Source organism: Folsomia candida, unplaced genomic scaffold (genome assembly GCF_002217175.1).
Source record: "Folsomia candida strain VU population unplaced genomic scaffold, ASM221717v1 Fcan01_Sc001, whole genome shotgun sequence".
Taxonomy (NCBI): Eukaryota; Metazoa; Arthropoda; class Collembola; order Entomobryomorpha; family Isotomidae; genus Folsomia; species Folsomia candida.
The window spans coordinates 9283821-9300683 of record NW_019091193.1 but is presented as its reverse complement, the minus strand read 5'-3'; the positions used below and the strand labels follow the sequence as shown (position 1 = coordinate 9300683).

Sequence of the window (16863 nt, the reverse complement as noted above, 5' to 3'; positions counted from 1 at the left end):
TGGTGGCTCGTGGTGAAGTTTGACCAGGAATAAGTATGTATATCGTATATATACCTTGGACTATGTGCATCATGAACGATCGATTTTATCGACACTTGAATTGAAATCGGGAAAACCAATTAAAAAATTTGCACACGGCACACTCCTCCCACACAACTACGCCAGATATACCTACATCTTTCAAATAATATTGTCATTATCGAAAATATATTGTTGGTTGATAATGTAAATGCGCTGAGAACAAACCAGATAAATTCCGATGACAATTTTAAGCAAACAAACAATTTGCATGTTACATGCTATAATTCATGCAGTCATTGACCATACATATGTTCTTAATTAATATACATGCTGATAATGAGTGATGATATAAGGTATTATGCATTACAGTGACGCAAATGTTTTTCTCGGGAAATACGGAAATACTTATTACTAAAGGCAGGTGGGTGATATCCGGAATTAATCATAAATTGGTTGACATAACATGTACATTTCATTATGTGGATATTAAATAAAATATGCAAGAATGACTCGATACTAGGTTTATGTAAACAAAGAATAGGTAATTTTATTGTTATGAATGAATACGCATACATATGCCCAAGTCAACAAGTGGCAGAAAAAAATCGCAGAAAGACGTAGTGACATCAGATCAATATTTATATTCATATATAATGCTAGGGTCAGCACGTAGAGTTAGATTTTTATATTTTGATGTCCTTATGTTATGGTAATAGATACGTTGGTGAGTGTGCGAAAAGTGAAGGAGGATTTTCTTCTCGTATTAAATATAAATTTTTGCATCATTGTAGTGCCAGATATGGAGCTGCTTTCTCATATCCAACACTAAACCCAACTTTTTTGAAATTTTGATTCTCTCAAAGACATACAAAATCTATGCGCATATATGTAAATACGCGATTCTGATCAGAAAATGTTTAAAAAATATTTAACAATTTAAAAAATACGCTTTATGTTGGATCCGTTGGATGTGATAAAACAACTATCTTGGGACACCAACTTTTTCGGGATGGAAGTGACCTCGATATTTTTTCTATTATGTGCATATTTCTGTCCCATTTGACCTGCCCTTGTCAACCCTATTATGACTTTTATTAATAAAGATCATGAAAAATGCCATGTTGATCTCATTTTATTCTTGTCGGTGTGGGAACATGAGACGAATAGAAGCATTAGCATTGTGACAGCGTGTAGTCTCAATTGAGGAGCGGACACCGGCACCCCGCGCTCTCCTTGTTTACCACCACTTTTGCTCAACTGTGAACTGTAATCAGAGGTCATTTCAGCAAAAATAAACATCCCTTCTGAATTCCACACCCACAGGCTGGTAAATAAAAGCACTATAACATCCGAACTCCGAAGGCATGCAAATATTTCGACAACGGTTAAACCACATTAAAATATTTATCTCTCAGAAATTAAAGAAGATACAAAAAGATCGCAATGTTTGTGGCTGAAGAAGCTTTCCAAAGCTACAATGAACCCTGCTCATCGGACGTTCGTCTCGACACCACCTCTCGAGTCAATAATTGTCGGCCTTGTTTAACCCCAAATTGCACTCTCCAGGTAACACGGTGATCCTTATGTTTGTGGAACCGAAATCGTACTCTTGATGATTGTTCTTTAATTGGTTTAGGGTGGCCTAACAGGACATTTGAATTATGGAGATGATGATGTAGACAAATTAAGACTTGATTCTTGTGACCTGTTGAATCAAAATTTACGACTTCTTCAGATTTGCCTACTATCTCAAGTAAAAGAGCTTGCAGATGATAATAAGTCATCTTTGCAGTTCCAATTCACACCAGTAAGTCGCTAAAAGGCATATATTTTAGAGACTTAGTATTATATTTATGTATTATATAAATATAAGTATTATAAGTAAAAGTATTATATTATATTTATAAGTATTATATTTAAAATAACTTTAAATGCATTGTTTTAAATTATAGGACTGCTTTTCAGTACAGAACCCTGAAGCGACTGGTCACGTTTTTCATCTCTTGTGTCAATGTTATGACTATAAAGAAGCTGAAGTAAGATTCAGAGATGTTTGGCCCATCTACGATAAGAAAACGGATAGTCTGTTTCGTCGAGTCATCTCAAACTGGTTAAAGGAAATTATTCCGGTGAGCTTCCAGTATAAATATACCAAATAAAATTCTACTCAATCATACCGTAACGTTTTCGTTTTACAACTCTACAGAGGCATTCGCAGTTTTTTGTCGAAGTCAAACTAGAAGCGCTGGGATCTTTGCTGGTGAATCCTATTAGAGATCGTTTCACACAATTGATTGAATGTTTTGTAGATCTTGTGTTATCACGTACCATGAGTGGTGGCATGACCCTATCTCCAGGTCTGTACACTATGTCTTTCCTTGAGTTCCACGTACTCAAGTGTTACTAATATTTTGTTTTTTACCTTTATCTAGAATGTTCTCCAGTGTATAACCGGCCAAAGTACTTTAGCAACTCCTTCGTTACGTCCCGACAGATATTATTTCTTAGGCACCAGACTTCAATTCTTGTTAAGAATACAACTATAATTCGTAACCAAATGCTAAAAGCAAGCATAAATGCACAGAAGAGACAAGTGTTAGTGGTCTTTATCATGTTTTTGCGAATTAACTATTCAAAGAATAAAATAATTTGTCATTTTCTTTTGATTTGGTTTAGGAAGCTACTTGAACGTAAACGGTCGTTTGAATTAGAAGTTGAAAAGAAATCGAGACAAATTGAATACTGTAAACAAAAATTTCCGGAACTAAATTCTACCAATGATTTCCAGTACTCGCCCTCATCCTGTATTGAAACACTAGGACGATTACTTTCACGACAGAGTGACACGTTTTCTCAGGCGATGAAAGGTATTTTTTCCACTTGCCAAAGTATAGACATGTGTACGAACAAACAATCGGTATCAATTTTAATGTCATATATTGATGTATTTTTGAAGGAATAGATAGTTTGTTTTCAACGCAATTAGACAGTGTTGCCCACCTAAGAGAAGACGTGAAAAAACAATTTGACCGATACAAAAGTTTCTGGTATATAATTGGGCGGCCGACTCAGGAATTAAATGTGCTGGATGTAGATCAATTATATATTGTAAGTTTTTTCTTCCTATTTAATAATGAATGCTTACAACTTGATTTATTGCAATTAATTTGAATTGTATATTTATTTTTGTATTTTTGCAATTACCCTAGTCAACATCTCTGCCCAAACCATGGAGTATTCAAGATTATGTTGATACTATAGTCACCGTGACTAAAAAGTTTTTGGACGATGATCGACTGAGAGAACCTGTACCACCAGATTTGCTGCTTAAATTCAAAAAGTCAAACTTAAAATTTAATAGTTTAAAGTTGTGTTGGAAGCCTATAGAAGCCCAGAGGCTTGCAATTAAAACACAATTCTCAGAGTGTGATTTGAATAGGCTACTCAATGACGCGAAATCCAATTTTGTGGATGTAGATTGGAGTATTCTTTCTAAGGTCAATATTCCCACATTGAACAAGTCAATGCTTATAACTCCTACAAAGGAAACAAAATTAGTTGGAATAAGTGGTTACACTCCAAGAATTTTAAATTTTCTACAACCAACTATAAGTAAAGGTAAGATCTGAAATAAGTATCGAACATATTATTTTGTGAGTAACTAAATTCGATTTTGATATAATTTTAATAGGTCATACTTCTACACCTGTGAAAATTTTATCACCGAACCCAATTTCTCAACGGATGTATACTTCGTCTCCCTTTAATGATATTACTAATCAAACAAACAACCCACATAATGACGTTAACTTATCGGTGGTTGGTGAAATAGTGGCTAACTCAGTCCCCACTCCAAGGGAAACACAACCCCCAATATCCCCCGTTCCTAGTGTTGATTTGAATCCTAAAAAACCACCACTGCCAAACCTTCGATTGAGCCGCCCACCTTCTAGGTCTAACCAGAAATCCTCAACAGAAGTTATCTTATCACCCCCCAAACACGACACGAGCATCAATAATACAGTTGTTATGAATGAAGATCCAGTTGTAGATCATGATGATAATGATTCAGAGTTATGCACTCCAGAAACTGAAGCCAGACTTGCAAAACTTTTGAATTCCTTATGCATGACACCAACCGCTTCAGCAAACTCAAGTGTTACTGAGTTACAGTTTACGTGCAATACTTCGTTCGGTGGAAATCCTAATTCACGACGTTCAAGTTTAGCCCTTCAAGTCAGAACATCTTTATCGTCTTCCAACCTTACTCAACCAGAAGTCAATAAGTCGTCCTTAATACAAAATTGGTCTGATGACAAAGGAATAATGGAGATGAGCTTTAACAGTTCATGGGCAAAGGATATGAGCGATGATGAATGACATTGTAAATTTAAATGTAAGATTCTGCCATACTTTGTATTTTCTAATTTACAGGTTTCCATTTTTCATACTTGTAATTTACATATATTTAATTATCGGGAACAACCGTTTGCGATTGCTTTCAATGTTCGTTAACATTATAAACATTTAATCTCCAGTTTTATAACGTAGATATTCAAATTTTTATTGTCGTTCAAGTTCGCAATTACTTATACTATACATGTACAATTATTATAATTTTAGTTCAAATGTCTTTACAATTTTTATATTGTCGGTTCGTGAGCGCCATGCAAATAATAATCTCAAAGTTCCAAAATTTATCATTGAACGAGAAAATCGTAATCGGCTTTTCCAACCAGAAAACTCTTGATGAATTTAAGGTGGTTTTCAGCAGACAAATAGTATTGCTTAACCGCATCATCCTCTTTCATTGCATTTCGCCATGATTCCTAAAAACAATCGCAATTAATGATAGTCATTCTATCTGCAATTAAAGCTGTATGCATATATTTACCAAGTTGGGATTATCCTTCTTCGCAGTTTCGAAATCGAAAATATCCGGGTCTGTGGATAACTTCATGACTGGGACGCGTTCAATCCATGGCCAAATCATGTAATCTAGCATTCCAGGAGCATCATTTCCTGTTAATGTGGTCAGAATTATTAATCATGCCAAGAATTGCAAATTAATATTTGCACATAACTCCCCACATAATAAGTAGCAATAGAGCTAAACAACATAAATGTGTATACGTATTATGACTGTAAATGTGTACAAATTAATACCTCCAAAGAAAGTTGTGCCTCTTTTCTCCAACTCTTTCTCAAATGGTGAAAGTCCTTTCTGGAATTCTACCAGGCTGTCTTTCAGAGCGGCTGAACCTTCTGGTTTCAAATTTGTCAAAGCTTTGTAGAATAACGTTGTAACCTGTCGCCACAACAAATGTGTAATTTTGTTAGGTTTATATATAATTTAAGACTTGATGCAAACCCAAAATAGCTTATTCGTTAATGAGTATTTATACATACCTTGTTAAACTCTTCAATCATAAGTTTGTCCAGTGCCTTCTGATATGGGCATTTTGCATGCAACGGACGATTTGGATATACTTTGGAAATAATTTGCACAAATAATTAAATCCATAATTAAATCCATGATTTCATCTGATGTTAATACCTTCGTCTAGATAATCAGACACTATTAGACTTTCGTACAAAATCTTTCCGTCTGGTTCCTCTAACACGGGAACTTTTCCTCCTGGATTTTTTGTGAATAACCATTCCGGTTTGTCCACTAAATTGCAGTTGATAATCTCGTGTCTATTTGAATTTAATCATATTTGAAAATTTCTCTATATATTTCGAGTAATTTTCCTGTTTTTTTCAACTTACGGAATATTCTTTGCAATTGCGACTAACACAGATCTTTGAGCGTAAGGGCAAAATCTCATGTTATAGATCCGCAATTTGTCAACCGGTGGTGGAGGACATTGTGACCCTGGAATTATCATAAGAAATGACGTTTACAGTGATATTCAGGATGTCGTGCAATAATCTATATAAATGAATTACAACAAAATATGTAGAGTATGGTCGGTTAGGAAAGAAACATTTCAAAAATGCCTGTAAAATCCGGAAAACCTAATTAATTCCAATGACATTTTTAGGGGTTAAGAACAAGGTCCTTAACGTTCAATTTTTTGCTTCATTTGGTCCATAGACCCCCATCCTTCCTATCTGGCGAATTATTTGCCTCGAGGTCCCCAGAAGTGCTTTGCCACTCTTTCTCGCTACCACTTTTGAGGTGTGTGTCCAAATGTGACGGAATCTTACCGAGTTTGTGGGTGGTTTTGTTCGACGACTATATTCTCTCTTGCATAATGCCCAAAATTGTTCAATTGGTCTTGCCCGACGGACGTAGGGAGCATATTCCTTTTTTGCAACAAAATCGATTTTTTTCGACCGCAGGTAGTCCAGAACATCTTTTGAAGAATGACATGTTGCTGTGTCCAGTCAGAAAAGTACATTACGATTATTGATAAAGTTGATCAAGATCTTCTTTACACAATAGTTCAGATATCTCTCCGAGGTCATGGTGGCTGTGGTCACGAAGGGCTTTGAGACGTCCCCCAATGAGTCCAATGCTTGCCCGATTTTGTGCTATGTGGGGAATTTTGACTTCGGCGTGTATTTGAAAAAATCTTTAAACGTTTTCTGATTAGTACAAGAGTAGTACTTCCTCCCAGGGACTTCATCTGGATCAGTCGAGCACTTGGTCTCATCATCCATGATCAGAATCACGGGCATGTTTTGCTTGACTCGTTTTTCAGCAATCTGCCGAGAGCTGGGCTTTGCTCTTTTTTTGCTGACCTTGGTTGTACTTTGGTGCAGGTGTCGCCTTATAGGATTTGACCCCCAACTTCGTAGGTTTAATGTCATATAATCTTAATTTTGATATTTCCAATTTGTAGCCCAAATTACCATCTGATATCCCAAGGTTATTTTGACATTCCTGCTGAAGTCTACGTATTACTTTGGGGTCGTTACAGGAGCTGGACGATTTTTTTATTTTTTGAATTCAGCATTCCTCCTCCCCTCATACATATCTAAAACTCTACAAATTGCCCCATTATGATTTTTTTCTCCTTCGAAGTGGCTATTAACCATTATCGGAGCGCGCTCGCACACTTTTTCGTAGTAGTGGCAAATTTTTTTTGCGACTTGCTCTGAATTTTGTGCTCTCATTTTTGAACTATTCGAGATATTAACTTCCGGTTTTCTGATTTGGATAGTCAATCGCATGGACTACAAAAATACCGCGTTCCAACTCGGTGACACTTTTTCATTCATACAAATAAATATACGTTTTCAAATCTTTCTTTCCTAACCGACCATACTCTACTAATATGTAGATGTAGAACAAGTTGTCAAGTCATAATATACACATGTATGATGAGATAATAACTGGTTCTACTATTTAATTTCTCTCATTTTACCTTGAACAATCATTTTTGCACGAATCCGTGGATTCCGACAAAATTAACATTAAATTACAAAGAATTATCTAAACTAATACCTTTAGCGAGGTGTTTTGAATTCATTCTGTATAGCGTTGAAGGTTGAAGATGGATGAGTGAGAAGGCAGGATCTTCCTCTTCTCGTATGAATTAAAGTGAATTAAATCCGTGATTCCTGTTTATTTAGATAAAAACTATTCAAGCGATATCAACTTTTTGTGTGTCTGTTTGATTCAATGCAGTTGTACCAAAAAGTGTAGCGATAGAGCCGCAGTGAGAGAAATCCACCTCCTAATTATCGATCTGGAGAAATGTCCCAAACGTGTGGATGTGAAAGATGAGCAGAATATATTCTTGTCAGATGTGGTTCACACGACTTTCTCAGCGTGATTCCTTGCATTGGTCAACTGTTGAGCAGTCCTTGATTTGCTCAACATTTATATTTATTCCGATCCGATTGTTTGATTACAATGATTTAATTGTATGCCGTATATCTGTAAAGATAAAATTAATGACGCAGATTCCAGAACCCATGATGAATTACATTTATTTTGCTCACGAAACTATGAGGTAAAAGTGCACCGTCATGCCTAAAAACCGAGTGATCCAATGTCTGGAAAAATTACGCTATCAAATCCATATATGCATTATGCAGTTGGTTTTTAAATTCATTTCTGACTGTTGTCCACCACGTATGCACATATGCCAATGCGTGCATGGAACGTAATTTTTTATGACAAATGCTTATCAAAATTTTCAATATCAAAATGTTGTAGATAACAAGTCTGATTATTGCAAATTCCAATCATCACCACTTTTAAAGGAAAACGTGTAAAGCATGGCATACAAGAATCCATAATAATTACATAATTTTGTATACTCAATAAAGATGAAATAACCTTCACTTGGCACCAAACAAGCCACTTGAGTTAATCTAAGATTATTTGCGTAGCATGAAAAACTAAACTCTTCTCTTCAATTTATTAATGATATTCAATTCCAGTTTGGAAGACCGAAAGAACGAAAACTAAAAGAAATGGTTTGCCTTGAGTAGTTTTTTTTGTACGCTAGACGAATATGTATGTAAATATGCATGAACAATGTATGAATGAATATATCCAATTAGCTTTTTAGGTTCGTTCTGAGGATAAATACATGCTTTAAATTCATATAACTATGTGTGAAATGATATATTCGGTTTTGGGTTTGGTATTATATAATGTATGTATGTATGCATATGTACATAAGCATACTTTTGTATACTGATTTTTGTGTCGAGAAAAATACAAGGTCTTTTGGTTTGATTGGTCTCAATATTTTACAAACAACAAATCACTCGTGTCGTCTATACATTAAAGGTTAAAAAGTTGGTGAATACCTATAACAATTTGTATATATATGCGGTTGAAATTTCTAGCTTGAATTATTTGTAACTTGGCTGTGGTCCCGGCTTCACAAAATTTTATCTTATTTTTTGTAAAATCAACTTTTCACATCGCGTAAGTATAGAATGCATGTGTTTAACTTGATATTACTTAAAGCTTATTTTACATGTGTTTAGACATTTATTAAACATTTATTAGGACATCATGGGTGGATACAAGCTGACATATTTCAACTTGAAGGTTTTGGGGTAACCAATTATTAAGCTATTGATTAAAATTAGTTATTGGGCTAACAAATAATTAATTACTGGTGACATTTAAGCGAGCCGATCCGATGGATTCTCCTTCATAGTAATCAGGAATTTGAGGATGATAGAGTTGAAGCTGCAAACTGGCCAGAGAAAAAAGCAAGTATGTACATTCATATGAAAAAGTAGCATCAGCACGCTTTGAAAAATTTTGTTAATTTATAAAGATAACTAGCGTATAAGCCCGTCTCCCGCCGGGCGAGAGCTTATTTAATTTTCGTGAAAATTAAGTCGGATTGTTCATACATAATTCCAGCGAATCATTTTTTACTATATAATTAGCTAGAAATGCCTGTTGGCGACGGAAGTGAAACTTTCCGTTTTTACTTCCGTCACGGAAAATTACTTTCACTTCCGTTGCAGACAAACATTTCCAGCTTATAATATAGATTAACATGCTAATAAAAATATGTCGATTTGACATATAGCTCTTCTGTGGGGCCAGCTACCAATTCTAACTCTGGAGGATGGGACTGAAATGACCCAATCGGTTGCGATCAGTGAGTTTTTGGCCAAGAAATTTAATCTGGTACCAAATGACCCGATTGGACAAGCTCGTTGTTTGGAAATCGTTCTCCATATTCAAGATTGTCGCTCAAGTTAGTTCATAAAATATTACGATAACCGTCAGGTTGAGTTTAAATACATGATTATTTATCTAGAATGGGCTCCTTTTTATGTTGAACAAGATCCAGAAAAACAAGGAGCGATCAAAAAGGACCTACTTGACAACATCTTCCCCCATTTTCTGGGAAAGTTTAATGATATTGTGGCCAAGAATGGAAACTATGTCGTTGGAAACACGGTGACCTGGGCAGATTTTTGGCTGACCAATTTCTTGGAAATCTGGAGAGATACCATCGATGATGGGCTGTTGGACAAGTACCCGGCCCTTCAAAAACAAATGTCCAACGTATTTTCCATACCACAAATCGCAGCTTGGGTCGACAAACGGCCACAAGCTTCGTTGTTTGGATTTGTCATGTAAAATTGCATGCAAAAATTTCTCTGTGTGTCATTATCATCCAATTTCAGCATACAAAATTTTAAAAGTGTTTAATCAGTATTCAAATCACAATTTCGCATCTAAAATATTATAATTTGGGGATCCAGACAATAAACTCTGAATAAATTCTTTGTGCACTTCAATGGGTAAAATGAATTCTTTTACAGCAAAATCTTGCATCATGTCTGCCGTCCATCGATTCTGTAGCAATACCGTTGAATTACAGAATATTTTCTATTGATTTCATACTCAAATCTTAATACTCGAAACTTACAATAGTGGAAACATCGTTCGTCAGTTTTTGTACGTCGTCAGAATATTGTGCAGGAATGACTGCTTTAAAAACAGGATATCGTTCTATCCATGGCCAAATCATATAATCTAACATTCCAGGTAGATCATCACCTGTAATAGTTTTAGCGTTGTTATTGAACAGTGTTACACATCAATGCATATTGCATTGCAATAAAACAAATTTGCAACCTCCAAAAAATTTAGTTTTTCGCTCGCTTAATTCCTTGTCCAAGTCTTTCAAGCCGGTTGCAAATCGTGGTAAATATTTCTGAATAGTTTCTTGGTCATCTTTTGGAATGGCAAACAAAACTTTGTAAAAGTTTGCTATTGCCTGCATATGGTCATTGTAGTCATAATTTTAGTATATGTATTGTATTTATGTACATTCCTTTTAAAATGAATCCCGTATTTCGCATACCTTCCCAAATCTATCAATCCAAATTCTATCAATTGCTTTCTGGACATGATCCACTGCCCTCAGTCGCCGAGCCTCAAACATTTCATCAAAGTAGTCGGCGACAATCAAACTTTCGTAAATTACTTTGCCACCCGGAAGTTCCACAATTGGAACTTTCTCCAAGGGATTCAGTTCCTTCAACCACGTTGGTTTCTCTTTCAAGTTACAGTTTACCACATCATGCCTGCATAATTTATAATTATCCCCATTGTTGCTATTAATGAACGCACTGTACATATAAGGCCATACGGAATTCCCTTTGCAATCAAGACAAGGAGTGCTCTCTGAGCAAAAGGACAAAATCGCATACTGTAGATGCGAATCTTTTCTGTTGTTGGGGGCTGTAGTGAATCTGTGGAAATAAAATCAAGATTACATATTTAGCAAAAGAGCCGGTATTTCATCAAATCGTTAAATAACTCGAACCTTTGGATAAATGCTTCGAGTTCATCTTGTAATAATAGCTCGGTGAGTAATTGGAGCGTTCTTGCAAGACAGGACAAGTTGAGATGCTTTTAACAAGTCTCTGACCACCTACTTGACAAGGACAAACGTTGATGAACAAACTTCGGGGATTAATTGCAAACATTTTTTAAGTATTACCTGTGTACTTGGATAGCTGAGAAAATTCACCCAACTTTGGCAATACTCGGACATATTTGTTCAACATGTTGAACCAATATTTATTTATTTTGGAATCTAACTTAACGCGTATATTTAGTGATTTAAGTAGTTGCAAATGTTTCACACAAGTCTTAATTTTAGTGACAGCAAATAAATTATTTAATATCAACCCAACTGTAGAAGATAACGATGGTTTTATCGCATATCTCCACATACTTCATGCATATGCACATATGTGGACTAGGTATGCGTATGTGACTATGTAAAATGTATGGACACTAAACTCAAGGACAATCAAAAAATCCAAATGTAATGCATCAACTTTTAGAAAAAATAAATTCGAATTTTTATTTTTGTTCCAAAAAATTTCAACGTCCACCAAATCCAATTTTTAGGGATTCCCTGAACTTTCACTATCATAAAACATTATTAATATGGAGAAAGTTAAAAACGAGGAAACAAAGGTATTTACATGAATCTGTTGCAAGCAATCTCCATTTCCCCAGAATCAAATACAAGAGAGAAAGTCTCCGCGAATGTACAGGCGACATTTACATATTTTTGACTGATGATTGTTGTTCAGTTTAATACATACTTCCGTGTTAGTTAGTTAACTCAGATGAGGATGGTGTATTATATAATTTATCAGTTAGTGCACAGCATCGTAAGTACAAATCTACATCTTTTCTTCTCTTCGTCAGTCAGTATGCTTTGCCATATTTTTCATCATTTAATTTTCAAATTCGTATAGATTGTATAAATTATACGACGCTTCAAAATGCGGACGACAACTAAGCTAACGCTGAAAGAACGAATAGAATGCGTCCGCCTGTACTCCCTTCATGAACAACCACGCAAAGTTCAACTGGCTTGGCAGCAAAAGTTTGGAACGACTCCACCATCGTGCAAAACAATTGTCGCCATCAACAAGAAATTTGATGCCACCGGGTCAGTGGCAGATCTCTTGAGAACCGGGCGACCCAAAACATCATTTACCCCCACAAACATGGCTCTGGTCGAAAATGCAATTAAGAATGACCCTGCGAAGACGTTAAGAAAACTCGCTACTGACCTAGGAATGAAAAAGACGAGCGTTCAACGTATTAAAAGAAGTATGAAGCTGTATAAGTTTGTGATAAGATTTGAAGATATATAAAAATATGCATAATATATGTTTTCTTATTTTTAAATAGATGCCGAAATGAATGGAACTTTGGGTCAAGAAGAAAAAAATAGGTTAAAGGACACAATTGCTACTCTGAATAAAATGGTTGGATATCTAGAACGGAAATCGACTGGATCAAACTCACCAAAGAAGATTTCGGATGGCAGAGAACAACAGAGTATAAATATGATCCCAGACACAGAAATTCAAATATTACAACCACCACAAGAAAATTTCAGAACAATTACACATGAAATACAGATTATGGAATCCGATCAAAGCGAAGTTGTAATTCCTTCGGTTTCTTTGGACCCATCTACAATCATTTTAACACCATTAAGTTAGCATCATCAATTCCTGAAGCGGCATTGGTTGTTAAACAATTTATACATTTTACAGCTAAAATTCCCATACTCTGATGAACAATTTATTTTGCTGCATATTAAAACATGCAGAAATTTTTAGTTTATTGAAGGCTCTGAGATTAAATGGTGAATAACTCGTTGAGTCACTGCCAGGATGGAACATTTTTCAAAGGGAATTCTTTGAAAGAAAATAATACAATTTATTTAGAACGAAATCGCGTTTATTATTTTTTAAATCTCAACGAATTTAATTATCTTTAAGATTATATAAGTTTTTGAAATATTATACGCGTTAATAATCAACTAAACTAATGTTCTTATTTTTATACATTTCTGTTGAATTAAATTAACGTACTAGTCGTCTTTCAACTAAAGTTGATGTTCATAACTGATTGTTTCTTGAGATTCTTCATTTATTCTATAAATGTTTCAGAGCTTAACTGTAATCTGAATGATTCGATTATATTATGTCACGATTATATTATAGGGGGTTTTATAGTTTTTATAATATTTTACAATTAGAAATTCAAAGTGTTGATTCGATTCAAATTCGCTGCTAACATTATTGCCAGTATGGTTTATGTCTGCATGTTCATGTAGGAGTACAAAACCAGCATCCTCGAATGAGAAAATCGGATTAATTGGAATGACCTGGCTACAAATGACTGGAATGCATTATTTGTATAGTGATGAGTAGTAACCTTATAGGGAAGACAAAACTGTTCTACAATATTAATTTGTATTTAGCAATAATTGACAATAGATATTTTTTTAACCCGGATTTTTAATAGGCTACAAATCTACATCTAAATACTTAGTATTAGACAGCAGAGTATAGATAATCCGTTTTACACGCTGGGAATTTACAGGTTGTATTTACACAAAATTCCCTGTTTAAATACATTTATACATGCTTCAATTTTTTAAATAATATTATGTAGTAGCTTTACTTGTACGACCAGAATGCGTTTCTTTTAATATGGAACAGTTTACAATTTTTCATGGCAAGTCTTGCGACCAGACTAGAGCGATGACGGCGAATGCCTTGATTTTTGACTAGTTGTTCTGCTCTGGCTTCCCCATTAAGCTATTGCAATAGGGACTAGCCTGCTTGTCCATAAATGGAAAGTCTAATGCTGAGACATTGTTCCTGTGCGACATATTTTGCTGGCCGCAGTCTAATTGTCACGCATAGTGAGGATACGAACTCAGATGCGACGTCATGTGACTGGCATGTGGGGGCATGGAATGTCCTGACGCTGCTGCAATATTCGAGTACAAATTCGCACTGGGGCTGCCCCAATAAGTCGATGCTGACGGGAATATACTTCCTGTGGAACAACAGCAATAAGTAAAGTTAGATTAGTCAAATTCAAACAAGCTCTAATCCTTGTAAACGTAACAAAACTGCATATTTTCATGGTCTGATTATGTATATGGTTCTATTTTTAATTCTTCTTCAAATGGTCATATACTTAATAAGTTCTATCAATTTTCCCAATTACTGGATACCAAATTTTGCCCTTCTCCCAAATTCTCCGTAAACTTTTTTTTAAAAGATCTGAAGGTGTAAGTAAATCTGCTGGGTCTCTACTTTACCATGAGCCAAGCATTTTGAAGAACAATTTTTGATAAGTCAAAATTACGAAAAAGTCAGTATAAACGATAATGTAATAGGTATATAACTTACCAGCGTGATAGCTCGACATGAAAAAGTCGGACTGGTATTTGTATGCTGTTGGGTCTGTCGCCGCTGGTTGCGTTGCTGCGGCCAGTCCTTGGAAATCAAACTTGTATGCGTAGCGTTTTCCGTGCACTTTTGTCATGATGTTCTTATCATAGTAATACCTAAAATATTGTCAGCACGAGGATTAAATAAGGAATATAAATTACGTAACTCAGTATTTAGAAATCTCATTCAATCGCTTCAAACCTCAGTGCTCGGCTCAGCTTATCATAGTTCATATTGGGTTTGGACTTTCTCTCCCCCCAACGCCTCGCTGCAATAGCAAAAAAAATATCCCAGTTGACACAAGAATATAAGGCTGTGACGTGAAGGAGCAAATGATCTGACTTACCAACTTCATCCGGATCGGTCAGTTTAAACTCCCCATTCGTGCCTTCCCAAGTAATACAATTTGCATTTGACGAGTCCGACAAGAGCTCCAGGAGAAACTGCCAGAGTTGGATTTGTCCTAATAAAAATATTACATAAAATTTAGATTCGTTTACTTACGCTTACTTCTATAAGAGAAAGGCCCATTCAGTAGTGTGGAATAAAAAGGAGAAAAAAATGATAAAAGAGCAACGCGTCAAGTTGTTTGACAACTCTACTTTTGCCCCCACGGCATATAATGTGTGTCCATTCACCGTCGTGTAATCATTGACAGTATTTTCTCTGTTTGCTTTAACTGCCCTTGAGAGAAACCGTTAGAACAAATCACTTGGACGAAGCAAAAAAAAAGTCGTCCGGATTTGTTGACATTGTCCACACTTCCAAATTGAAGGACGACATGAATCAGTATTTGCACAAGAAAAATGAAAAATGTCCCCTTTCCCATGCTTTCCCGTGCTCCGGTCGTGTTTCATGTGTGACTTTCACAATCAGTCACAATCATGCTCACCGTGTGCTCATCCCACTAACATTAAGTAGGTGCACAATGCACATACATACTTTTTTCTCCCAATAAAAAGTGTATACCTAATTGCCTTCATATTAAAAAAAATATATGTAGGTCTTTCAGAAGGAAGTAAATTGTGTTAAATAATTTTTAATCATTTTTACCTGAGCCTGAACTCGCCAGGCGACTGCTGGTAGCCCCAAACATTTGGTATGGATCTGAAAATGAAGGAAAGAGTTATTTCATTTTTCAGTGACCACTGTGCAGATTAAAGTTAATAACACAGTAATATTCACGGGTGAAAATGATAGTTTCATTTCAATCAACTAGTTTCATTCATTGTCGTGCGTTTAATATTGTTGCCAACATGGTGAACAGTTGAAAAGGAAAAAACCATTTGTTTCTGTTAGATTTTGAAACGGTATCGGCCACAAAACCATTTCGAAGCATGTTTTGGTCATTTCCTTTTCCCTTCTGAGAGAGATTGGCAAGAATATTGAAGTATAACGGCGGAGCAGAACATTTAGTGTGAAGGAAACCTACGTAAGAGCTACATATGTACATACGTGCATATTTATAAAGTCATGAGTGTGAGATGAGATAGGAAGTTTGCGTGTGAAAATGGGGAACAAAGCGGAAAATTTTTGTTCTCGAAAGTATAAAAGTATAAAATCGGATTTGGACATTCACATTCGTGCAAAAGAAAAGTCGTACATTTCTCAAGAGTCGCTTTTAATGCGTTTTTCTGGTTCTGAGCGCATTTCTCAATTACACACAAGTCTCCAGCGTCCTATGTGTGTTGCTCGTAAGTACACACACATATTGTTTTGTGGTATCGTAAGTATTGGGTCTGTCCTTTTACGTAACAACCCATTAGCCTCAAAACCAAAAAATAACCTCCAGAAACTCATTTCGCTCCCATTTGTGATTATGTACAAATCGGTCAATTAAAGCTTCCTTTGTTGAATCCAAATCAGGATGATGATGAATGTTGGTCATGTCAACCGTGAGTGAACATGACATCAAACCCTTCTGTCACTCTTGAATGATTTTTATCAGATTATTTGCAACAAAAAATATATCAGAAGCAAAAATCAAAGCCAGCACAAATATGCTTTCATCTCAATAGCTAATGCATATACGTATGTATGAAAGTGTGTCTTATTTCTGCGATACTTTCACAGGAGCACCCTTGAATGTTATGCTTTGAGTGGGCAGAG

The 16863-nt window shown here is 35.5% G+C and overlaps 6 protein-coding genes across 8 annotated transcripts in view; 3 read left to right on the top strand and 3 right to left on the bottom strand.

Annotated features, from left to right (window-relative positions):
- The first annotated feature begins 1210 nt into the window (after positions 1-1210).
- Positions 1211-4721, top strand: LOC110860194. The gene is made up of 10 exons (XM_022109252.2): positions 1211-1348; positions 1437-1587; positions 1658-1828; positions 1974-2150; positions 2228-2378; positions 2454-2616; positions 2698-2888; positions 2978-3129; positions 3231-3639; positions 3713-4721. Exons 2-10 carry the CDS (start codon positions 1465-1467, stop codon positions 4399-4401), a joined length of 2226 nt encoding a protein of 741 aa, XP_021964944.1. The 5' UTR covers positions 1211-1348; positions 1437-1464; the 3' UTR covers positions 4402-4721.
- LOC110860205 (pyrimidodiazepine synthase) lies at positions 4560-8041 on the bottom strand. 2 transcript variants are annotated; one of them, XM_035845902.1, is made up of 9 exons: positions 7978-8041; positions 7667-7912; positions 7478-7612; positions 5794-5899; positions 5579-5721; positions 5431-5510; positions 5188-5329; positions 4916-5043; positions 4560-4850 (listed from the first exon to the last, which is right to left on the bottom strand). In XM_035845902.1, exons 3-9 carry the CDS (start codon positions 7500-7502, stop codon positions 4722-4724), a joined length of 753 nt encoding a protein of 250 aa, XP_035701795.1. In that variant the 5' UTR covers positions 7503-7612; positions 7667-7912; positions 7978-8041; the 3' UTR covers positions 4560-4721. The 2 variants fall into 2 exon arrangements, with proteins under 2 accessions (XP_035701795.1, XP_021964953.1); XM_022109261.2 differs by having other exon boundaries at positions 7478-7593; positions 7978-8040.
- A 684-nt stretch (positions 8042-8725) lies between these two features.
- Positions 8726-10260, top strand: LOC110846857 (glutathione S-transferase-like). The gene is made up of 5 exons (XM_022093700.2): positions 8726-8917; positions 9002-9051; positions 9126-9214; positions 9540-9710; positions 9774-10260. Exons 2-5 carry the CDS (start codon positions 9008-9010, stop codon positions 10097-10099), a joined length of 630 nt encoding a protein of 209 aa, XP_021949392.1. The 5' UTR covers positions 8726-8917; positions 9002-9007; the 3' UTR covers positions 10100-10260.
- Positions 10141-11894, bottom strand: LOC110846827 (pyrimidodiazepine synthase). 2 transcript variants are annotated; one of them, XM_022093670.2, is made up of 7 exons: positions 11472-11894; positions 11295-11405; positions 11118-11220; positions 10830-11052; positions 10601-10742; positions 10392-10522; positions 10141-10318 (listed from the first exon to the last, which is right to left on the bottom strand). In XM_022093670.2, the coding sequence occupies exons 1-7, from the start codon at positions 11704-11706 to the stop codon at positions 10184-10186; spliced, it is 1080 nt and encodes a 359-aa protein (XP_021949362.1). In that variant the 5' UTR covers positions 11707-11894; the 3' UTR covers positions 10141-10183. The 2 variants fall into 2 exon arrangements, with proteins under 2 accessions (XP_021949362.1, XP_021949370.1); XM_022093678.2 differs by having other exon boundaries at positions 11295-11402.
- Positions 11895-12010: 116 nt separating this feature from the next.
- On the top strand, positions 12011-13410 carry LOC110846845. The gene is made up of 3 exons (XM_022093689.2): positions 12011-12156; positions 12244-12604; positions 12686-13410. Exons 2-3 carry the CDS (start codon positions 12271-12273, stop codon positions 13000-13002), a joined length of 651 nt encoding a protein of 216 aa, XP_021949381.1. The 5' UTR covers positions 12011-12156; positions 12244-12270; the 3' UTR covers positions 13003-13410.
- A 117-nt stretch (positions 13411-13527) lies between these two features.
- Positions 13528-16863, bottom strand: part of LOC110841914 (DNA-binding protein D-ETS-3) — a 35186-nt gene continuing 31850 nt past the window's right edge. The window contains exons 8-12 of the mRNA XM_035859700.1: positions 15808-15861; positions 15101-15217; positions 14956-15022; positions 14713-14870; positions 13528-14353 (exon numbers count right to left, since the gene is read on the bottom strand). Coding sequence (XP_035715593.1) covers positions 14208-14353; positions 14713-14870; positions 14956-15022; positions 15101-15217; positions 15808-15861 — 542 coding nt within the window. The 3' untranslated portion in view covers positions 13528-14207. The remainder of the gene's footprint in view (positions 14354-14712; positions 14871-14955; positions 15023-15100; positions 15218-15807; positions 15862-16863) is intronic.